The sequence below is a fragment of the Podarcis pityusensis genome (genome assembly GCF_964106645.2).
Source record: "Podarcis pityusensis genome assembly, chromosome: 10".
Taxonomy (NCBI): Eukaryota; Metazoa; Chordata; class Lepidosauria; order Squamata; family Lacertidae; genus Podarcis; species Podarcis pityusensis.
In genome coordinates, this window is record NC_138035.1 from 41,094,002 (window position 1) to 41,115,559 (window position 21,558).

At 40.1% G+C, this 21,558-nt stretch overlaps 1 protein-coding gene across 1 annotated transcript in view; it reads right to left on the bottom strand.

The window, feature by feature from the left end:
* The window catches only part of TMTC2 (transmembrane O-mannosyltransferase targeting cadherins 2), a 181,286-nt gene that overhangs the window by 68,240 nt on the left and 91,488 nt on the right, over window positions 1-21,558 (bottom strand). The window contains exon 3 of the mRNA XM_080971472.1: window positions 9,870-10,698. Within this exon, the coding sequence (XP_080827598.1) occupies window positions 9,870-10,698 (829 nt within the window). The remainder of the gene's footprint in view (window positions 1-9,869; window positions 10,699-21,558) is intronic.

A 21,558-nucleotide genomic window follows, 5' to 3' on the forward strand; every position in this document is an offset into this window, starting at 1 on the left:
AGTGGCCAAAACTAAATTACAGTCAATGGGTTCCAAATCTAAGTCAAAATGTACAATGAGGATGAGAAGGAGGATAGGGAACCTGTGGCCTTCCAGATGTTGCTCCCATCTTTCATCACCTCTAAACAGCAATGGGAATGGGTCTGGAAACTGGAATCCAACAGCATCTGAAGAGCAATAGGCTCCCCACTCGCTGGATTACAGGAATGGGAGCTATGTGTGTACCTAATACACATTGGAAAACAAACGTTAAAAAAATATATGTAATGAGCATTGCTGGATTTCCTCTGTAATGCTCTATATGCTCCTATTTCACAAACACACATGGGGTTGAGAAGTGGAATACTGGGTGGAGTTGAATTACGACTGGGCAGGTACTTGTCCCTGTGTTAGAGATGCATTTACCCTAAACAGGGACAAACACAACAAATGCCCAATCTGGATGACTGCCTACAGAAGGCACTGATGAAACCACTTCCAAAGGTGCTCAGCTAATTAAACCACAGTATCAGATTCTAAGTTTTCTTCATTTAATGGAAGGAAATGCATACTAAGCAAGACAAGCTCTAAAACGTTTAGGTCTTGGTGATATATTGTTATTAATGTGTGCTTTAGGGTTAGAATATTGCTGGGTTTTATTCCTTATGTTCTTCCTATATCACTCAGCACTAACGCTATGGTTGCCATAAATTAGCAAGTTTAAAATAATACAAATACCTCTGTGACAAAGCAAATTTCCTCTTTAAAATACTTCCATTTATGAAAACATGCCTCCAGCATTAGAGAACAGTTTTGGCTCTTGTTTCATATTCACTGACCATCTAAAGGCTGGAACAGTTCAATCCTTTCTCTTTAAAATTCTTTGTTTCCATTGTTTGCAGAAGCTGTCTTTACTGCCTTGGCTCCTTTTCAATTCATTTTTGTTCAGAGTGAACACTTAGCTGCAGCATAGTTACTTCAAAATTGACTTCATACATAACCATGAAACACTGTGGTATATTAAAGGAAAACTGACAAAACTGATTTCAGAACAAATGTCAGTAGACCTAGTTCAGAGGTCACGGTGAAATCGTGAGCTTCAAGCTTATGCATCCTTTCCTTCCCATGCAAACTCTGTTCTCTCATCTATCTTTTTTCTAGTGTGAACAAACCACAGTTTTCCAAACTGTCTAAACTGGGCAAACAATGATTTTGCAGAAACAAAAATTTGTTTCCAATCCAAACTTGGAAACTCAACTCAAACCATAGTTTCCAATTATGATTTGAAAGCAAAGCATACACTCCTTTTATGTCTCCCACACCACCTCCAGCACAAAATGGTTTGTGCACCAAGTCTGGACCAGGCTTTTGTTCCAATTCTGAAGACAATCATGGCAGTCACCTATGGCCTGATTGCCGCATTACAATGGTTAGGAGGGCACTTCCACTGCCATTGTTTTTTGGTTACAACCAACTCTAGTCAACCCATGTTTAAAAACCAAAATGGTTTATTTATTTATTAAAATTTATATACTGATTGATTTCAAAAGATTATCAGCAAAAAAATATAAACAGTTAAAAGGAACTACTTGAAACATTCAAAAACTAGGCAAAATCAGTGCTAAGTTCAAAAACAGATTAAAACACACACCAACCTTCTACATATCTGATGACACTGATGTTTAAAAAAAGAAGTAAAGGACCCCTGACAGTTAAGTCCAGTTGCAGACGACTCTGGGGTTGCGGTGCTCATCTTGCTTTACATGCCAAGGGAGCCAGCATTTGTCCGCATACAATTTTTCCGGGTCATGTGGCCAGCATGACTAAGCCGCTTCTGGCGAAACCAGAGCAGCTCACGGAAATGCCATTTACCTTCCTGCTGGAGTGGTACCTATTTATCTACTTGCACTTTTTAGGGTGCTTTCAAACTGCTAGGTTGGCAAGAGCTGGGACCGAGCAATGGGAGCTCACCCCATCGCAGGGATTCGAACCACCGACCTTCTGATCGGCACATCCAAGAGGCTCAGTGGTTTAGACCACAGTGCCATCTGCATTCCCTAACACTGATGTTACTTTACCCTGAATCTCCTAATGACATTTCCCAGTGACTTCATATATGCAGCACTGGGAACAAGATGGAACCCTGTGACTACCTATTATACAGATATCTCCTAAGGGTACCAGCCAAAATCAGCAACCAGAAGCACTAAATGCAATAGCCAGTGGAACAGCTTATTCTGTCACTGGGGCAGAGACTGTTCAATATAAAGGGGCTCTCAGCTGAACAGTTTTGATGAGCACCATTCACGTATAAGTTTTAGAAGATTAGAAATAAATCCAATATGACCACTAAATCTCATCTTTTTTGTTTGTTATTAAACTTTTATGGGCATCAAATTCCTAGACCATGACAGATTAGGTTTGGTGTTATACATCATCCTGCACCACCTTTCCTAATCCTCACCACCTTTTCATAGCATGCTATAAAGTACAGTGGCAAAACATAAATAAAGATGTACAACACACATCAACGAGGTTCAGTTGCGCTGCAACATCCACTACTTTCATTAGGGTTTGTGTCAATTCCCCTGAAACCAGCAGCTAAAGCATCTTTTTTCTCACGTCTGAAGCTCCTCAAAACAAAAAACAGTCTAATATTGTAGATAGTTTTCAAGGAGAATCACATCAGTTGCTTCTGTTCTCTGTCAAAAGTACTTGAAAACCTCTTATCTTCCCTTGAGCACTTGACTGATATTAATAATCATCAACACTCAAGAAGTACCTGCACTTCGCAAGGTAATTTTCAATAAATCACCATGGGGAGGTGCCTCAAAAGGCAGGATGTCATTGTGTGAGCCTGAATTCACTGCCTTCAAGTTGCAAAACCTCCTGGGGTGGGGTGAGGGAATCAGTGCAGAGCCGAATCATCATTTCAAATTTGCATATCACAGTGAACTGTTAATCCCACAGCATATTCAAGTATATATTAGGCATTTGTGTTGCTCTGGCCTTCTGGAACGTATTGTTCAGCATTCTACTACCATCAAGTGTAGGAAACATTTTTTAAAAACCTAGTTGAAAGCATCATTATTTCTAGGTGCTCAGGAAACAAAGACCTTGGAATATCTTGTGCCCTGCAAAGCAAAAGGTATAAAATTGTATACACTTTTCTGAAATACACTTTAATTTTATCTGCGTCTGGAATTTTATGTAATATGAGAAATCTGTCAGCATCTCTTAGATTAATTCTGTTACTGCAAGCCAAGGTTTTAACTCGCCAAAATAAATGCTCTTATAACTCATTTCTTAATAAATAAATGTTTTCTACAAACTCAAGTTCCAAAATTAATCTGTTTTATGCATTCATTTTACATACAAGCAAATATCTGCAATTGCTCATGCTAGCTCAAGTCTGACAACCAATATTTCTTATAACGTCCATAAGGTATACTTTTTTGCATTAGCAATGTCATGAATATAGTTTGTTCAATTTATTTCAAGAATTTAGGAATCACTACCAATGGGAGTTGGTATACACTAGTCAATTGTTCCACAAGTCTGAAATTCATTTTAGTAATACGAAAATAGATTTTACAAGAACTTTTGACAATGTGGTTATAACAGCTTTCTTCAATCAAATGCAGCTTATATAGTTGACACCAAAATGTACTGCCATGATCCCTATGATTTCTTCCTAGATTCATTGGTTCATATATGATATGTGCAAAAGGACAAAAGGACATGAAGGTGTTGACAAAATGTATTTCAAAATTTGAGAGGCATTTGAGAGCACCCTGGCCAAAGAGACTAGTATGTGTTTATTTAATTGGAACCAATGGCCTGATCCTACAACTTACTACACCAGGAAAAAAGCAATTAGAATATATCATTATAACATCACAGCATAAGCTGTGCACGGGTCTTGCTGTGCAAATGACAGCTGATGTATGTATGCAAATAAAAATGGTTTTCCCAGGAGAAGCAATTGGAGCCTAGCCAAGTGTTTAGAATTTGCTTTCCTATAGGATGTAAGATATCCGTCTGAAATAAGACAAACAATGAAATTTAGAGGTATGTACAGCCAATACAATCCACAATCCTATATTAATTTACGTCAATTGTATGAACTTAAGCTCTTAAGATCAACTGCAAACCATTGTTCAAACATTCAAAAGAAAGTTGCAGGCAGGGAAACCCAGCCAGATGGGTGGAGTATAAACAATACAATTACTATTACTATTACTAATAATTTTACTTAAGGAAGAGTTCACCTTAATTAACTACAGCCACTCTTCTCCTGATCCTTCTAAAAACAAAAAGAAAGAAAGCCACTATTAAGCAGCATGGCTCAACTAATTTGGAGTTATTTAAATATAACATTAACCACCCCCCCAAACCCTGATTATATCAGAAAAGCAAATGGGCAGACATGCAGAGGTGATCTTCCCAATCTTTACTCTGCAGCTTCCCCTCAGTTAATGACTGGCAGATTCCATGCCAACTTGGGGTCAAACAGACTGGCCTTTGCATATGAGAATTTTAGGCAGCAGTACAACATTCCTTTCAGCTGGTACTCTTGGGTATCCTTTCCTTCCCTGAAAGTGAGCAAAACTGTGTGTTATGCATTTTGGAGTAGCTCATTTTCACTTTGCTCACGAACTACATAAATATGAAATGGCACTCTACCTGCCCTGTCGATCGGAAGGGCTATATTCCTATTTTATTTCTGTTTCTCAAGTAATCCTGAACCTACCAGTATTCTGCAGAACTTCTCCAATTGTTCTCAGAGCCCACTTTCAAAAAACATCTTCAGTTTATTTAACCTTTTTAATGAGAACTCCTAGAAAATTAAGTTCCAAAAATAACATCTGTTGATAGCTCAGTCAGTAAAACATGAGACTCTTAGCCTAAGGTTCACGGGTTCGAGCCCCATGTTCAGCAAAATATTCCTGCACTGCCTGGACTTGGAGTAGATGTTTCTCATGGTCCCTTCCAAGCCTACAGTTCTATGATTCTATGAATAATCTCACCCCATATCTGCCAAATCAATCACTGCCAAATCAAATCAATTCTGCAGTTTCCATTTTATTAGGAGGTCCATTTTATAAGATGTGGGCAAACAACTTTTGGTTTGGCAGCACCTGTACTTCGGTACTTCCTACTGTTGCCGTCCCTCCTGTTTTCTTCAGTGCCTTCTGTTAAATTGTGGGTGAACATATCAGACGACACAGCGATTCTTCAAACAGCTCTTGTTTATTCACAGGCCAGAACAGAACTGAACTGAAGGGTTCAGCCAGCCTGCTTATATAGAGCTCCACTAGAACGCAACAGTAACCATTTTCTGTAACTATCCAATCACTGAATGTCACTTTCGATCCCTTATTTGCATATGTGGACCTGAGTGAAAACTATCTACAGTATCCCCCTGCTGGCCCAGGGTGAGAACTTCAGTACATAACACCTTCCTTTTTTCAACAAGCCTTTTAAAGCGAAGATTTTTATCCCAGTCCCTATGGGAGGCAAAGTTGTTTTTCTATTGGTTTTCATAAGAACACAAGGAGAGCCTGCTGGATCAGACCTAGTCCACCATCCTGCTCTCACAGTGGACAACCAGATGCCTGTGGAAAACCTGCAAGCAGGACCTGAGCCCAAGGGAACTCTCCCCTCTTGTGGTTTCCAGCAACTGGTATCAAAAACATTGCTGCCTCCAACTGGAGAGGCACAGCATCGCTATCATGGCTAGCTGCAATTGTTAAAATGGTTGGGGGGGGTTCATGGTAAGCGATTCATAAAATGAGATGAAGTTGAATAAATGAATAATTCTCTAAGCCAGCGGTTCTCAACCTGTGGGTCCCCAGATGTTGTTGGACTACAACTCCCATCATCCCTGAGCTCCTGCCTTGCTAGCTAGGGGTGATGGGAGTTGTAGTTCAACAACATCTGAGGACCCACAGGTCGAGAAAGGCTGCTCAAAGCTTTGTTCCGGCATCCCTACATATGAGAGTGGGAACACGGTCATTAGCCCCAGCTAGTGCTCCTGAGGGCCGGCCCTCCCCACTTCTCATTTTCTGGGGCTGAGTTTCTGCATCAAGTTGGCTGATCTAATCATGTAGGCAACCTTGCACATTCAGGGGTGCCTCGTCTGCTGCACTTCAGCCTGAACGGACCAAGGGCTACGGATGGTGGGCCATCGGGAAAGCAAAAGAGAGAATGGCGAGAGGGGAAGCATTCCTATCTTAGCCATCTTTATGGCAAGCTCTCTGTCTCACTTAGGAAAGCAGCTAGAGGCATGTGTGTCATTTGTACCTTACAAAGAGTAGCTCTTTTAGTCTCACCTTTCAGGTAACCATCAGTAAGCGTAAAAAATATGGCAGCAGAGAAAAATACTTGTCCTCATGACCACAAAGATAACATAGTTGTTGGCTAAAGTGGTATGTTTCCTTCATTTCAGATCTCGGCATTCCTACAAAGCTCAGATCTCTCCCTCATGTCCCATTTAAACCCCACCCCTTCAAATAAATAAATATATAAATGCAGGCCCAAATATATTCATACGTCAAGGAGATAAAAAACTACATACGGTAACTTTTAGAAGACATCTGAAGGAAGCCCAGTATTGTGAACTTTCTTTTAATGTTTGATATTTGACTATGTTTTATATATGCTGTAAGCTGCCCAGGGGTATGGGCGGGGTATACATAATAATAAAATTATTATTAATTATTATTATTTAGAATCCTGAAATCCCAGTATTAAAGAAGTGCTACTGAGAATAAGGTGAATTAATATTGGATTGTCTGAATTACATAAAAAATCATATCGTGTTAACTAGGGGAAGTTTATGCTGGTTATCTGATGTTGGAGTTCACTTAGTGAGAATCTTAAGAATTCGGGTTACTCTCTGCACTTAGTATTGCAGGTCTCATCTGCACTATAGATTTAAAGCAGCATCATACCACTTTAAACAGTGGTGGAATCCCCCAAAGAATCCTGGGAAATAGGAGTGGTAATACAGGAAAACATCTGGAAGACAGCAGGTTAGTGCCATTTCACTTAAGAGTCATGCTAGTTGTGCATTACCTGTCAACAAGTTATTTACTGGCTTGATTTCTCTGTTTGATTGAGCGGCGAACAAGCATTGCATTTATCTATTATTATCTATTATCCCACCGTTTCTCCAAGAAGTATCAATCGCTAGTGTTATGTACTGGAGTTCTCACCATGGGCCAGCAGGGGGATACTGTAGATAGTTCAGGTCCCCATATGCAAATAAGGGATCGAAAGACGTTCAGTGATTGGATAGTTACAGAAACTGTTGCGTTCTAGTGGAGCTCTATATAAGCAGGCTGGCTGAACCCTTCAGTTCAGTTCTGTTCTGGCCTGTGAATAAACAAGAGCTGTTTGAAGAACCGCTGTGTCATCTGATAGGTTCACCCATAACTTAACAGCTAGGCTGGGCAGCTAGTATGGGAAGATATTTTTGTTAAATCTTTTGGGGTTTTTTCTTACAGGAAAAACAAGAGATATCTACCTACCCCTAGGGCCCAGAAAATACAAGTCTGATATTACTATCAAAACATAAAGGAACAGAAATGCCAACCTGTTTACTCTCCCATCTTCTCAAAACTGATTCATTCATCAAGGGTTCTGTCCAGCACATATATGTACATTATGCATGAGCAAGCAAACAGCTTGATGCACAAAATGATGCACAAATTATGTTTGTTCTCCTTTCTTTTTTGCTTCTGAAGGAATATTTGAAGTAGAAACTTACCAATTTCTCCAGAAACAAACTGCATTCGCATAAGATGCAGGAACAGCTCAGGCATTTCACTTCATGAGAAAAATGTACATTTCTGCATAACAGCCAAAACTGTTCAGAATTGAGTGCTACGTTCACAATAGTCTGAAATCCCTTATGGACATGAAAAACATACAGTTGTGTTGCTGTGTCTATATACAACAGCAGGAACTATATTCTTCCATGTATATCATATAAGATATTTGCTGTTTCCACTGCTATAATAATGGAACCACAGGAAGTAGATATGAAGAAGTGTGACTAGGAATGTGAAAGAGCTAAAGAGAAGAGAACTTTTCCAAGTTTTGGTAGCCTCTATGAACATCATTGAATCTGATCTGTCTCATATTTTGCTATGTTACTGTAGTTTCAGGAGTGCCAGATAATTTCATGATTCTATCCAATGTGATGAGTAATGTTGACAGATAACTAATACAGAGGTCTGAAGTTCTTCTATAGGGGATAAACGTTCTAAACATTATGGGTTGAACCCAAAGGTTCCAACAGAAAGCCTCTTACCATGAAAGGAAGGCAACCTTTGCTTCCCACCTATTTGTTTCTGAAATACTGGACCGTTATTTACAACTGGATAATACCACTATGCACCTCAGCACCCATTTCCCCACCCCTAGTCTGCATTTTTAAGCTGCAATTTATAAAACTTTATTGCTAAATGTAGCTTGCTTCGCTACAAATGGCAATCAGCAGATCCAAGTCCTGCAGTATGCTTGAAAATAATACTGTTTCTTACATACAAGCCATTTTGAATTTGCTTAAATCTAACCTAAATTTCCCAGGTGCACTGCTGCGGCCACACACCATGTGAAACAAAGACAGGCTGTTCATTCAGATATGCAGCTATTAACAGGTTAGATTTTCCTAACATTTCAAATACCTGGAAAATGCAACAGAGAGATGTTTCATCAGGGAAGCTGAGAATAAATCACACTGTTTATGTAACAATACTGATGTTTCATTATAAATTCCAAAAGGACAGTAGCACTAATATTAAATATCTATGTTGGCTGTCTTTTTCAAGTTTCAAGTTTGGCCATAATCAAAGGAAAACAAGAAAAGGGGGGAAAGTTGATCTGATCCGCAGGTTTTAGATACCCCACTAATTACCAAACTTTTCTTCGCTTGTGGAAATAGATTCAAATATCTGAATCAGAGACAAAGTTAAAACATGTTCATACAGGCAGAGGATTACATGGGGGTTATGTTCCAAGGAACCATGTGCATCAATGAAATCGCATATAATCAAAACCCATTGAAAATGCCTGCAAACACCCTGTTCCGCCCCCGTTCTGCCCAACCCTATCCTGCCCCACCCCACCCTTTTAGTGATGTTTCAGTGATTTCTTTTTGATGTTTCCGGGTCACTTCCAGGTTCAGTGCAATGCATGTATACACGGCCGTGCACATATTGAAAGTGCGTAAACTGGGGCCTATCTGTATTGCTTATTAAGTAACAATTCATTATAGCATAGTTTGTTAAATATGTGAAATGTTTGCAAAACATTTTTGTGGTTGTTTTTACTGCATGCTAAAATGATTCCTCTTAATATGGAATCAAAACAAATCTATATTCTATATACTGTACTATTTGTATGGTATACTACTATACACTAGTGCATGGGTAGGCAAACTAAGGCCTGGGGCCTGGATCCGGCCCAATCGCCTTCTAAATCCAGCCAGCAGAAGGTTCAGGAATCAGCATGTTTTTACATGAGTAGAATGTGTCCTTTTATTTAAAATGTATCTCTGGGTTATTTGTGGGGCTTGCCTGGTGTTTTTACATGAGTAGAATGTGTGTTTTTATTTAAAATGCATCTCTGGGTTATTTGTGGGGCACAGGAATTCATTCATTTCCCCCCCAATATATAGTCTGGCCCCCCACAAGGTCTGAGGGACAGTGGACCAGCCCCCTGCTGAAAAAGTTTGCTGACCCCTGCGACTTGTGCATTTAAACTGTTCATAAATGCACATGTAGGATCCATATCCTAAGTGTTCAATCCAGAAAGAGAAAACAGAATTATAGACAGTGGAAATTTTTTTTAACATAACAAAACAAAATAGAGAGCATTACCTTTAGCTGGATTTACTTTTATCCCTGACTTATACAGCATCTCTTCATTCTGCCAGTCCCCATTCCTGACAAAAGTCTTGAGTCCATAGAAAAATATTAATGCAGCTGTGGCAAAAAAAATCAAGTTCTTCAGAAAGCGCTTTTGGGCTTTGATGTAGAGGGCCCTGGTGCCCACAGTGATCAGCAGGCAGAAGCCCATACTAGGTATATACAAGACACGCTCTGCTATCACAAAGCCTACATAGAAAAAAAAGTTTGTGGCCGGAATAAAGGGCACAATTAATAAGGACAGAGACAGAACTACAATATTCTCAGTTGAGGGGAGTTGCGGTCTCTGCGGCAAATGTTTGTTAATGCCGTTTTCTTCTTTAGATACAAAGCTGGGCTTCAACTCCAAGCTTTTATACTCCATTTCTGATAGGCAGTTATGGCCATTGGTGTTCTGCTTGCCATTTGTTACGTTTTTCCCATTGCATTCTCTCTCTTTGCTGGAGCTTTTCAAACCAGTGTAAGCAAGGAGGAGAAGTCCAGCATAAAAGGCCACTGTGTGTAGGTTCCTCCAGTCACTGACTGTTTTGAGAAGAGGCACAGCATCCATGGACCAATCAAAGCTAAGAGTGTCCGGGCACAGCAATAGCCAAAGATTTTTGGTTGGCAGGTAAAAAAAGGTCAAGGTTCGTGTTAGAAAACTCTCCGAGTCAGCTGCTGGGTTGTCAGAGTTGGAAAAGCTGGGAGGTTTGTTCCCCATCCAATAAAAGCGAAGACCTAGTAGCAAAGCTCCCCAGAAGATCAATAAACCAATGCTCAAAAGAAGGGGTAAATTCTTCCGCTGAAAGGGAAAAAAGAACAATAAATAAAATTACATTCATATTTTGGTTTTGGGGATTCTGAAGTTGCTTCTGTGAGCTTTTAAAAACCTTACCTAAAGAAACTATACAGTCCTACAAGCTTTTCCAGTACAATCTATTATGTCTAAATGCTTTTATAGAATTGCTTGTCCATCACTAAGGTTTTGTTGTAAGCCAGAAGCTACACCGTTATAAAAATAGAAATACTGTCTTATCTTGCAAATTTTCCACCTTTTTTGCAGGGTGTGTGTGTGTGTGTGTGCAATTAGGCCACTTGCATGATTTGATTCTGCATGTGAGCATCTGGCATGTGCATGAGATGGCCATGTGATTTCATCACACTTTGCTTAATCTGCTTTTTGCCTTACACAAAGAAGCTACCAGAATTTCAATTGCACAAGCAGCAATCTAAACTCACACTTGTAATAATACAGTTGCAATCAGCATACTGAAAATCTGTCGCTCCTTTCCCATTCATTAACTCCAGTCTCTGCTTTGGCCTGGACATCAAATACACTTTTTTTTCAAAGGATAGGTAAAATTGTTTCTCTCCAGAATCCTCCCCATAGTGCGCGCGCACTCTCTCTCTCGCGCTCTCTCTCTCTCTCTCTTCCATTTCTTTTTCCCTCCAGGGACGATCTGGAGCTCCATTCAAAATAGCAATTTCAGCTATACTGAGCTGCTATGTGGGGTCCAAAGGTCAAAGACATGAGCAAACTAGCTACAACAAGTGCACTTTAAAGCATTCCTTTAGTTTATTTATGGTAGGCAGTAATAGCTTGACATTTGCTTGAACTGCTCATCATATTCATGCTGTATATCTTGGTCAATTATTTGGTTTCTGCGTGTGGTTTTTCTGGCATCTGAAATTGCAGAAATTGCTTTAGCACCCCCCCCCCCCGGCATCATCCTCAATGCTTACATATTGCTTAGGTGTTCACTGAGCTTTCCATAGTTTTGGATTGGAAGCCTTCCTAATAATCTCCAGCATGCCAACCATAACACAAGATAATGTTATGAGCCACAAAGTATGCATAAATACACCATGCTTAAGAATTTCTGCTTCTCTCCCAAGATTCTTAAATGAAGACTGTGAAAGAGAAAACTTTGACAATCAGCATATTTTAGAATATGCTGCTACAGTATATCTTGTGGAATCAATACAGAGTACAATTAGCAAAATTACCAAGGAACCACAACTCAAAAGATGCGTTGGTAACCCTGCTGCCAGCACTAGCAAAAGTTACACGTGCATCTGTGATTGACCATTTTATGCAATACTGAAACTAGGAATATCACATTTTCCAGCATGCACGTACTGTAGAACTGTAGCAAAACTAGAGAGAAGCAGTTTCAAGTCCAACATTGTAAGCGTGAAGGTGGCAGGAAGCATGTGACAAAGTTGCCTTCCCTAACAGCAGGGCATATGTTGCTTGACAAAAGCTCTTCTAAAAGTCAGGAAAGTGCAGAAAGTTGTGAGTTTGGGGAGCAGGGGCAGAGAATTCTGAACATACTAAGGAGCTATTGGAACCAATACAAGTAATCATTTTATTATTTATATGCCGCCCATCTGACTGGGCTGCCCTAGCCACTCTGGCAGGCTCCCAACAAAATATTAAAAATGTAATAAAACATAAACCATTTAAAAACTTCCCAATACTGTGCTGCATTCAGATGTCTTCTAAAAGTCATATAGTTATTTATCTGTTTTACATTTGATGGTAGGGCATTCCACAGGGCAGGTTCCCTGTAACTTCACTTCTTGCAGTGGGGGAACTGCCAGAAGGCCCCCATAGCTGGGTCTCAGTGTCTGAGCTAGGCGATGGGGGTGGAGATGCTCCTTCAGCTATACAGGGCTTGGTTCTGAGGATCCAGGTGTATACACAAAAACTGGAAAGCCTGGAACCCCTGGAACCAGACCCCACAAGGTGGAGGGTGCCTTACTTGGCTTTGGGAAGGAGTCAGGAGGGCTCTGGAAGGGTCCTAGAACCCTCTCACCTACTTCCCAAAGTTCTGCAAGCACTTGCCCAGCTTTGGGAAGGAGGCGTAAGGGCTCTCGAACCCTGCCAAAATTAATGGGCATTGCCATTCAAATAAATAACAACAACAACAACAACAACAACAACAACACAACAACAACAATAATAATTTATTATTTGTACCCCACCCATCTGGCTCGGTTTTCCCAGCCACTCTGAGCTGCTTCCAACAAAGATTAAGAATACATTAAAATGTCACACATTAAAAACTCCCCTGATGTCTTCTAAATGATGTTTATGTGTGCCAAGTCATGTGGTTGATTATGTGGGGCAGGGCTTACTTCCCCCCCACCCCTCAATTTTTTTAAATTTAAGTTGGCACCCATGACTAATGCTTAGGTTGAATCCCTTTTTTATATGCTTTTCCCTGATGCTTCACAATATAGGATTGTAGATTTGTGGGACTGTTTCCAGCCACATGGACCGAAGAAGCAAATTTCATCCACTTCTGTCAAAAAGAATGGAAGTCATAGCCTTAAAAAAACAAATTCCAATGGTGATTTCAGGGTGGAGATGGGACAAAGAATGATGCAGACTCAGGAAGACACTGATCTCAATCAAGACAGCCTTCACATCAAAACAAGCTGCTTTATGAAGTGTCAAACCTAATATTGTGGGCAGTGCGTATCTCAAACCATTTCCAAACACAACCTACAAACACATCACCACTCTTAGTAGCTCATAACATGGTGCTTTGTAATAAATTTCAGTGAGGGTAGGATAATGATTGGAGTGGAAAAGCCAAAAGAGTTGTTTATCCAGACATTAATTTAGGGAACAGCTCTATAAACAGTACTTTTATTTTCGGTATCTGCAGCCCTTGCTTTTTAGGCTATAAATTTAGAAGAGCCCAGCAGGAGGCAGAGTTCTTTATAATACTTGGCAACAAGGATTTGGATTACTGTACTCCCGAGTCCTAATCCAGCCCATCTGCCATATGCTTTGGCACCCTCATAAATTCTCTAAGCCTTCATCAGCTATAATTTTCCTCTGGGAAAGAAAACGAATGTGCACAGGGGTTTTTTCTTCCAAAGATCAGATTAAAAGCACAGCGATCATGTGTGGCATTTCAATCAGTGAATCGTCTTGCACGTTCACCAAACCCAACCAATCCATATATTGCATGATGCAATACTTTTGCTCAGATTCCAATTGCACACCTCTACCATAAATACTGCTGAATTAAATTCCGCAGCAGATTATCCCACACTGTAGCCCTTGTCAATGTGAAGTCCTCATTTATCCAGTGACATATGGTGTTTCCAGAAGGCAAGCATTATTTCCCTCTGCCCTTTCCTTATCCTTTTAGGAACAAACATCAAAGAAGCACACTCTGAAGATCTGAAAGCATGGCACGAAGCAAGAAAAGGTTCAACAACACACAAGACTATTCTCACATTACAAAGAGGTGTATATGTCGACATTTATAAATAAATATAACCTTCCACACATCTCAAAAGAACATAAATGCCTTCAACCAATATAAATTGGGCTGCATTACACAAATGTTCAGAATGTTTTGTTTGCACAGACTATAGAAGGTAAGCCACTTCCTGAAGAGCTGGGTCACTTGGACTTTATTAAAGTGGTTCAGAGTATCCACAGTGGTTTTTTATAGTTTCTAAAGCTCTCAGCTTCATGCATCTAAAGGTGACTGCAAACAATATCCACTTGACATCTGGTGGTGGAGAGAGCCATGGACAACAAGGATCGTTCTCCATTTGTTATCCATACTAAAGAGGTGTTCAAAAATGTGTTCTTCAGTAACGTGTTGACATTTTTATCATATAAATTCTAAGGGGTCTTCATATATTATATATATTTTTGTGTACACAAAAAAAGTATAAATCAAAAGGGTGTTGAATATACCCTAGATATTTGGGGGGGGGGGTTGTTTGTTTGTTTTAGATTTATAACCGCACCCTAACAATGCTTAGGGCTGAGAAGCAATCTGCAGGTGCCAATAAAATTATACAAAATTAAACTTAAAATATTTTAAAAGCCATCAGATCACAGTTTTAGTATCACGTCTATACATTTCCAGCATAAATAGAGCCGCTGGAGGAAGAGGAGAGGACAGAAGGGGGAGAAAAAGCTGTGAGTGCACAAGGGGGTTTCCCATCCTTTGGACCCCCTGGGAAACTCAACAACTTGCTGTACCTGGAACGATGTGTGGAGAGTACAGCTGAATAGGACACAGCTGTGGGCATCCCGAGGAAGTGCCATCCAACTTGTGCCTGCCCATAAAAAGCAAGTCTAGATAGCTTAGTCAGTAGAGCATAAGACACTTAATCTCAGGGTCATGGGTTTGAGCCCCTCATTGGGCAAAAAGATTTCTGCATTGCAGGGAGTTAGACTAGATGACCATCATGGTCCCTTCCAACTCTATAATGCTATGGTTCTAGTGAGAGACTAGGGTGATGTCTGCTGAACTCTTATTTTTTGTGGATGAGCTGAGTTTGTTTGGAGGCTGAGAGTGGGGGGTAGTCCAAAAGAGAATGAACTGATATTTATTTACATATGTATATTAGTAACTTTGTATTAACGTAACATTTTTATATGTTACTGTGTATTTTGTAATATTTTTTTTAAGTTGTCTGTTGTTGCTTCTATTTTGTACACTGCTTAGAATATTTTTTTTAAAAAATAATCAATCAAGAGAAACAGGGTCTCTGGAAGATACCACGCCCTCACAATAAGTTCAAACAAAAGCATTATATATCTACGTGCCCTGGGCAAACAGCATAGGAAAACAGAGACACATTGCAAGCTGTGCTTCCATAAAGTAGAAATAATGAGTCTCCAAACCAAAATGCAGCTAGTTTTTAGGAACAGTGAGAGATGTTATTACATGGGCTGCTTTTTGAAGGCACTAGGATATCAGCACAGCTATATTTTGTTTGATGGATATGTTGCTTTGTTCAGTAGGTTTTTAAATGTGCCAAACCACCTGGTGCCTTTCAGATGTGTTCCAGTGATTCTCAACCTTGGGTCCCCAGATGTTTTTGGCCTACAACTCCCTTGATCCCTAGCTCACAGGACCAGTGGTCAGGGATGATGGGAGTTGTAGGCCAAAAACATCTGAGGACCCAAGGCTAAGAAAGGCTGCGAGCTTCCATAATTCCTGACCATTTGCCATGCTGGCTGGAGCTTAAGGGAATTTGAATCCAATAACTTCTGGAGGGCACAAGATTGGGGAAAGGCTATGTTAAGCATCTGATGGCATGTTAAACCTTTGGACAAAGCCAAATTTTAAAGTTGGGCACAGAAGGATGGAGTGGGTGGGTAAATAGAAAGAACTTGACCGGATCTTGTGAAGAGGCCATGCCGGTTGCTGCTTCTTCCAGGCAAAGCCAAGGAGAAAACTTCAAGTGTTCAAACATGCCTTCTGCCTGTACCAGGCCTTGTAACAGCAGATGTTGTACGCTGGGGTCATACTGCAGACTTTTGGGTGGACTACAGCAGCAGTAGATTCTTGTCTGCCATTTTCTGTAGTACAGAAAACGTACAAATGAGGCAGAAATGTTCAAATGTTGCTAAAAGAGTTAAGCAGTTACAAAATGTGCTCAAATGATTATGCCAAGTCTTTCATTTGTTTGCAGTATTATTAATACCTAATAGTGCCTTGCTAAAGGAAACCCAAAGCCAAGAAGCATGTTTTATTTCAAACAGAAGAAGAAAAAATAAGTAGTACATTAAAACTGCAGGAGGGGACACACTTTGCAAGCGAATTAACTAAATGGATTTTATGAGCAAAATGTCATTTAATCCCAAATTAAGCCTCTGGAAGGTCTAAGCAGCTTTAACAATCCAGCAGTGGAAAACCATCCAATACTGAATTCTATTTGTAGTATAAATAGCAAGCTGGCTCTGGGATTGACAGAAAAAGCTATCCAGATGTAACTGGAATCCAATCAGCTGAAGTACCTGCCAGTCATCAACTGAGTCAGCATTATCTATATTTCCTCTTTTTATGTGCTGCTGCCTATGAATTTATCCCTTTTTATGTTTGAATTGAGGAGATGAGGAAGAGGGAAGGAATGACATGATAAACTGTTTCATACGGCTGGCCTACACATTACTTTCATCGCATAGAGGAAGTTGCAAATAGTTTCCACATGATAGATTTTGATGGCAACATAATATGTTATAGTGCTCTCCCTTTTCTTCTGCCTGGTATGGAGATTGGCTGCTTCCAGTCTCTAGGAACCATACAGACCAAATCTTAGGCTCCATGGTGCCTAGTCAGCAATGGGATGTAGGTTAGGAAGCATGTTGATCTTGGTAGCTCACTTGCGCATGGTTTTCAGCCCACATTGCTTTTTCTCTCATCTAGAGTGTACTTCTTGCAACTATTTGCACTATTCATATTAACTAGGGACAGACCAGGGTTTTATTACAAGCCAATAATATATATTTTTAACTCTGGCTCAAGTTTGGACTTTGGCTGCTAACAGATGTAAATTTACCTAGGAGTAAGCACCACTGAACACACTGATTTACTTTCATGTATATGCACATAGGTCTGCACTTTTACTATAGAAAGGTACCCTGAACATGCTGTTAGCTCTCTTTATATTTGATGCTCATCTCATGCAAACCAGCAAATTTAACTCCAGAAAGTTATTGCGGCACTGCCCCATTCATTTGCCTATGATGCAACTGTGGGGTGCTTGATTTCCTATAGGAAAAGAAAGAGAGAAAGCTGATTGGAACTACAGTCTGCTTTGGTTACCTGCAGTATTCAAGTTTTGTCTAGTAAACTTTTCCCATGAAAAATAAATGTTTTCAAAAACCATTGGGAACAATGCCAATTTGTATGATTGGCCTTTTGTTTTTTGGTGTCTTTCTCATGGCTGCATTGGATCCCCTGTTTTGTCTGTGCTTGGCTTCCCAGTGACAAAGATGAATAAGCAATGTCTTAGTGGACTGCAGTTTGCTACTCGAAGAGTTCCATGCATTTACAGATGTGTGCGTTCATTTCCTTCCTTAAACATATCTTCCACCTTTGTAGTTTCTGAATTCTTGGCGTGGCACAGTTTGTGAAAGCGCATTGCTACAGATGCTGATCAACCCGCATCTTAGCGTATGATGCCTTGTCATAGCTCCTTTCTTTGAGGCTTATCATTCGTCTCAGTCTCGTAAAACAGTGTTATCCTCAACGCACTCTTTTTAAAATTGCTGCTTCTAGGATTAACTTTTACTGGCTTATTTTTTTTTACATTAATATTATCGGCACCCTGAAGCCCCCATGACTGCAGCTTCACGGAATCGTAAATTTCACATTGTTGGTGAACACTTCTACTCCCCTGAGACAATCTAGGGTAAGGATAAGGCAATTTATATTACACATCGAGAAATGTGAGAATTCTCCATGGAAAAGGCTTTTCCTCAACCACTGACAGAACCCTGAGCTAAACAATGCATGGTGGTTGCAGCTAAAGGATAAGCCAATAGCAGACTGCAGCTTTTTAGAATAGCCAGTCTTACCTCCCTAGCTCAAAATGCACACATACACAAAACAAGCTTCAAAGAAATCTAAGTTTCCATGTTTATGCCAAATTCCCAGGGAGCCTCAGCTACTGAGATTTCACCTTCCTTTTTGAGGCACCAAACTTGTACGATAAGTTCCAGAGAGTGGGTATCCCAGATGAAATGTTACTTCTCCCATGTGGGAGCAATGATGTGCCCACCCCAAGTGTAAGAAAAAGCAATGGTTAGCCTTATAAATCATGTAAACTACATGTGTTGGTCTCACCCTCTCTGTCTCTCTCTCTCTCTCTCTCTGACTCTCCTGCTTTGGAGTTTGGCTTTTTCATTAACTTTCTATGTATTATACTAAGTGGAAATTGGAATGGAGCACTATTAGAAGAAGAATGAAAGGAACAAATTAAAATTATGTGCAGCAAGTACCATTTTCTTGCTATGGGTAATGAGTATCTGACAATCCATTTATCAGCAAGCTCAGTATTAAAAGGTGCAAAACCTTCAAGCAACAGTAAATTACCACAAATGTTATACAATAATTTGATGGGCTGGACATGGGGTAGGAAGAGTCCTCTCAAAGCTGAAGATTTGTTAAATGCATGTTGTTTTAAGACTTAAGAAATTATAAAATGACATGAAATTCTTTTGATATATTTCTGAATCTCTTATATAGGTCAAAACATTTTAACATTCTTAATATAGCCGTTAGATCCTCAGCATACAAAGCTATCAAAAACTTAACAATTGATAAAATAAATGGTAGCCTCAGTCAAGTGAAAGGAAGGGGTGGGGGGACAGAGATCCTTGTGGAGAGAATAGAACAGGAAATGCTTATTCCATTTCATGGTATTGTAGCTGACATGGTGACTTCTTTGTTAAACTAATGTCAGGAAATCAAATACTTAGCAGTCTTTTGCCTTCTAAAGGCAAGCTAATTCTAAAGTAAACTTCTAGAATGTTAAGCACCTAAAGAGTTCAATTGTTGATTTTGCACTGGAGACTGTAGGAACCCCTAACCTATTATGCCATTACGCAAATAGCTATTTGAATGCCAGCTTTTGGAGTAATCTTGTTTAGCTTTAAAGTAAGAGATTTAGCCATTCCCGCCAGGGAGCAGACTATGGCTGAACCAGTTTTAGCTGTGAAGCAATTTGGTCTTTGTGGCTGAAAGCATTCTTTTTTCCTTCTGTTTGAAAAACAGCATATTCTTCAAACAAAGTTCAGTTCCACTAGATTGTGGTGTTTTTTAAAAAAAGTAATAATTCCTATGTATTTTGTCAAAAGGAAACTTTTTAAAAATCGTAGATATACAGATGAGACACAGGAAAAACAAAAGTAACTGGATTTCATTTTTGGAGGGGGGAGAGTTGGAATCAATCTTCATCAAGTTCTCTTTAGCAGGCTTGCTGAAGTGCAAATGTGTTTCCAGCACCAATGAATTAAACTGCAACATTCTTTTTTACTCTGTGTGGTTCTGGTGCAACAAGCCAGCCATTATGAAATACATTCCTGTCTCATTAATGAGCTAAGCTTGGGAACCCAGCATTTTGGAAACATAAAGAGACAATTTATAATGAGACTTCAACTCAGTGGGAAGGCTGAGGACGGCAGCCTCCTCTCAAAGTTATCATAATAGAAACTCCTTAATGAGTGAAAGACCTTCTTGAAGAGACTAAAAACACCCTAAATATGAAGAGGATATATTATGTTACATGTATGCCCACCTTGCTGAGTTTCAGCTGAAGTAAAGGCCCTTTTGTGTCTTAGAAAAGCAGGCTGGTGCCAGATTTACATATATCAGAAGAAACAGGGCAAAGTTTACTGAACAGAATACCTCAAGCTCACACCTTCAAAGCGTTAAGGGACCTGCAGTGCTCCAAGGCAAAATGGAGGCTGGCAACTGACAGCAATGGGGCAGAGTCTAGATCATGGGTAGGCAAACTAAGGCCCGGGGGCCAGATGCAGCCCAATCGCCTTCTAAATCCGGCCCACGGACGATCTGGGAATCTGTGTTTTTACATGAGTAGAATGTGTCCTTTTATTTAAAATGCATCTCTGGGTTATTTGTGGGGCATAGGAATTCATTCTTTTTTTTCCAAAATATAGTCCGGCCCCCCACAAGGTCTGAGGGACAGTGGACCAGCCCACTGCAGAAAAAGTTTGCTGATCCCTGGTCTAGATCAATCAATATTTTAAATGGGCAGAAAAAAATGGAAGCCAGCATTGTTGATCCCCACTTCTAACCTTCAGGCTTACAGAAGCCTGCTTATAAAATATGTTGTCACTCACACCTTGAATTGTTTACTTGTCAGGGTTGTAAATGACATGGGACTGCAAAGCCTCTGTCATGTGCTTGAGAGGCTGCCTCCCAAGAAGATCATGATGAGTGGGTGGGGAGACCACCCTAGTCCCATCATTTGGTCAGAGTAGGAGCAACAGCACGGAGCTTCCTTCTCCCCTCCCTGCTGGAAGGGGAGGTTGGTTTGCTCCTTGCTTCCTCCCAAATCCTTCTCCTATTGTGCAATGTCTTTTAGACTGTGTATTTTATTGATTGCTGTAAGCTACAGGGAAGAGATTTTTTTTGATGAACAGTGTGGTAAACATTATTTTAAATACAATGGTTCAGCAAGAGATCTCCAGGGCACTTCTGTTCAGAATCCTCCATTTCAGGATCAATTCATATTGGTCCTTATGAGGATAAATGTCAAGGAATCTAATCTTAACTGAGGATAACCAGTGCCCAAGGCACTTTTCAGGATATTTGCGAATGTGTGATTCAGCTCTGCTCCAGGAGCTGTTTAAGTCCTGCAGATCTGGAACACCCAACTGTCTGCCTACCTGGCTTCACTTTTACTAGATCTTGCCAAAGTAAGATGAATGGCAATCTCTGGCTTCAGTTGCCACTGCCTGCAGCTTGAGTCTTTATTTTGGCAAACCTTACACCGTGAATTTTAACCCACCAGGATGACACATCATTACAGTAATGCAATTATACTCCCAGATTAATTAATATATATATATATATATATATGCGAATTGAAATGTTGTATAAATACCTTTGTCACTTTTTCAGTTGTCTGCTATGTAAATGCCTCCCCACAAAGACAAGCAATGCTAGTGCCTCTGCCACTTTGATGAAGGCCAAATATATTTAAGGATTGCATAATACTAATTATGGGGCAGTAGCTTACATGTATCTGGCACCAGGTTCAATTCCATGCCTCTCCACTTGAAAGGATCAGGTAGCAGGTGACAAGAAAAGTTTCTGTCCCAGATTCTGCCAGATTGCTGCCAGTTAGATCAAGCTAGATCAAG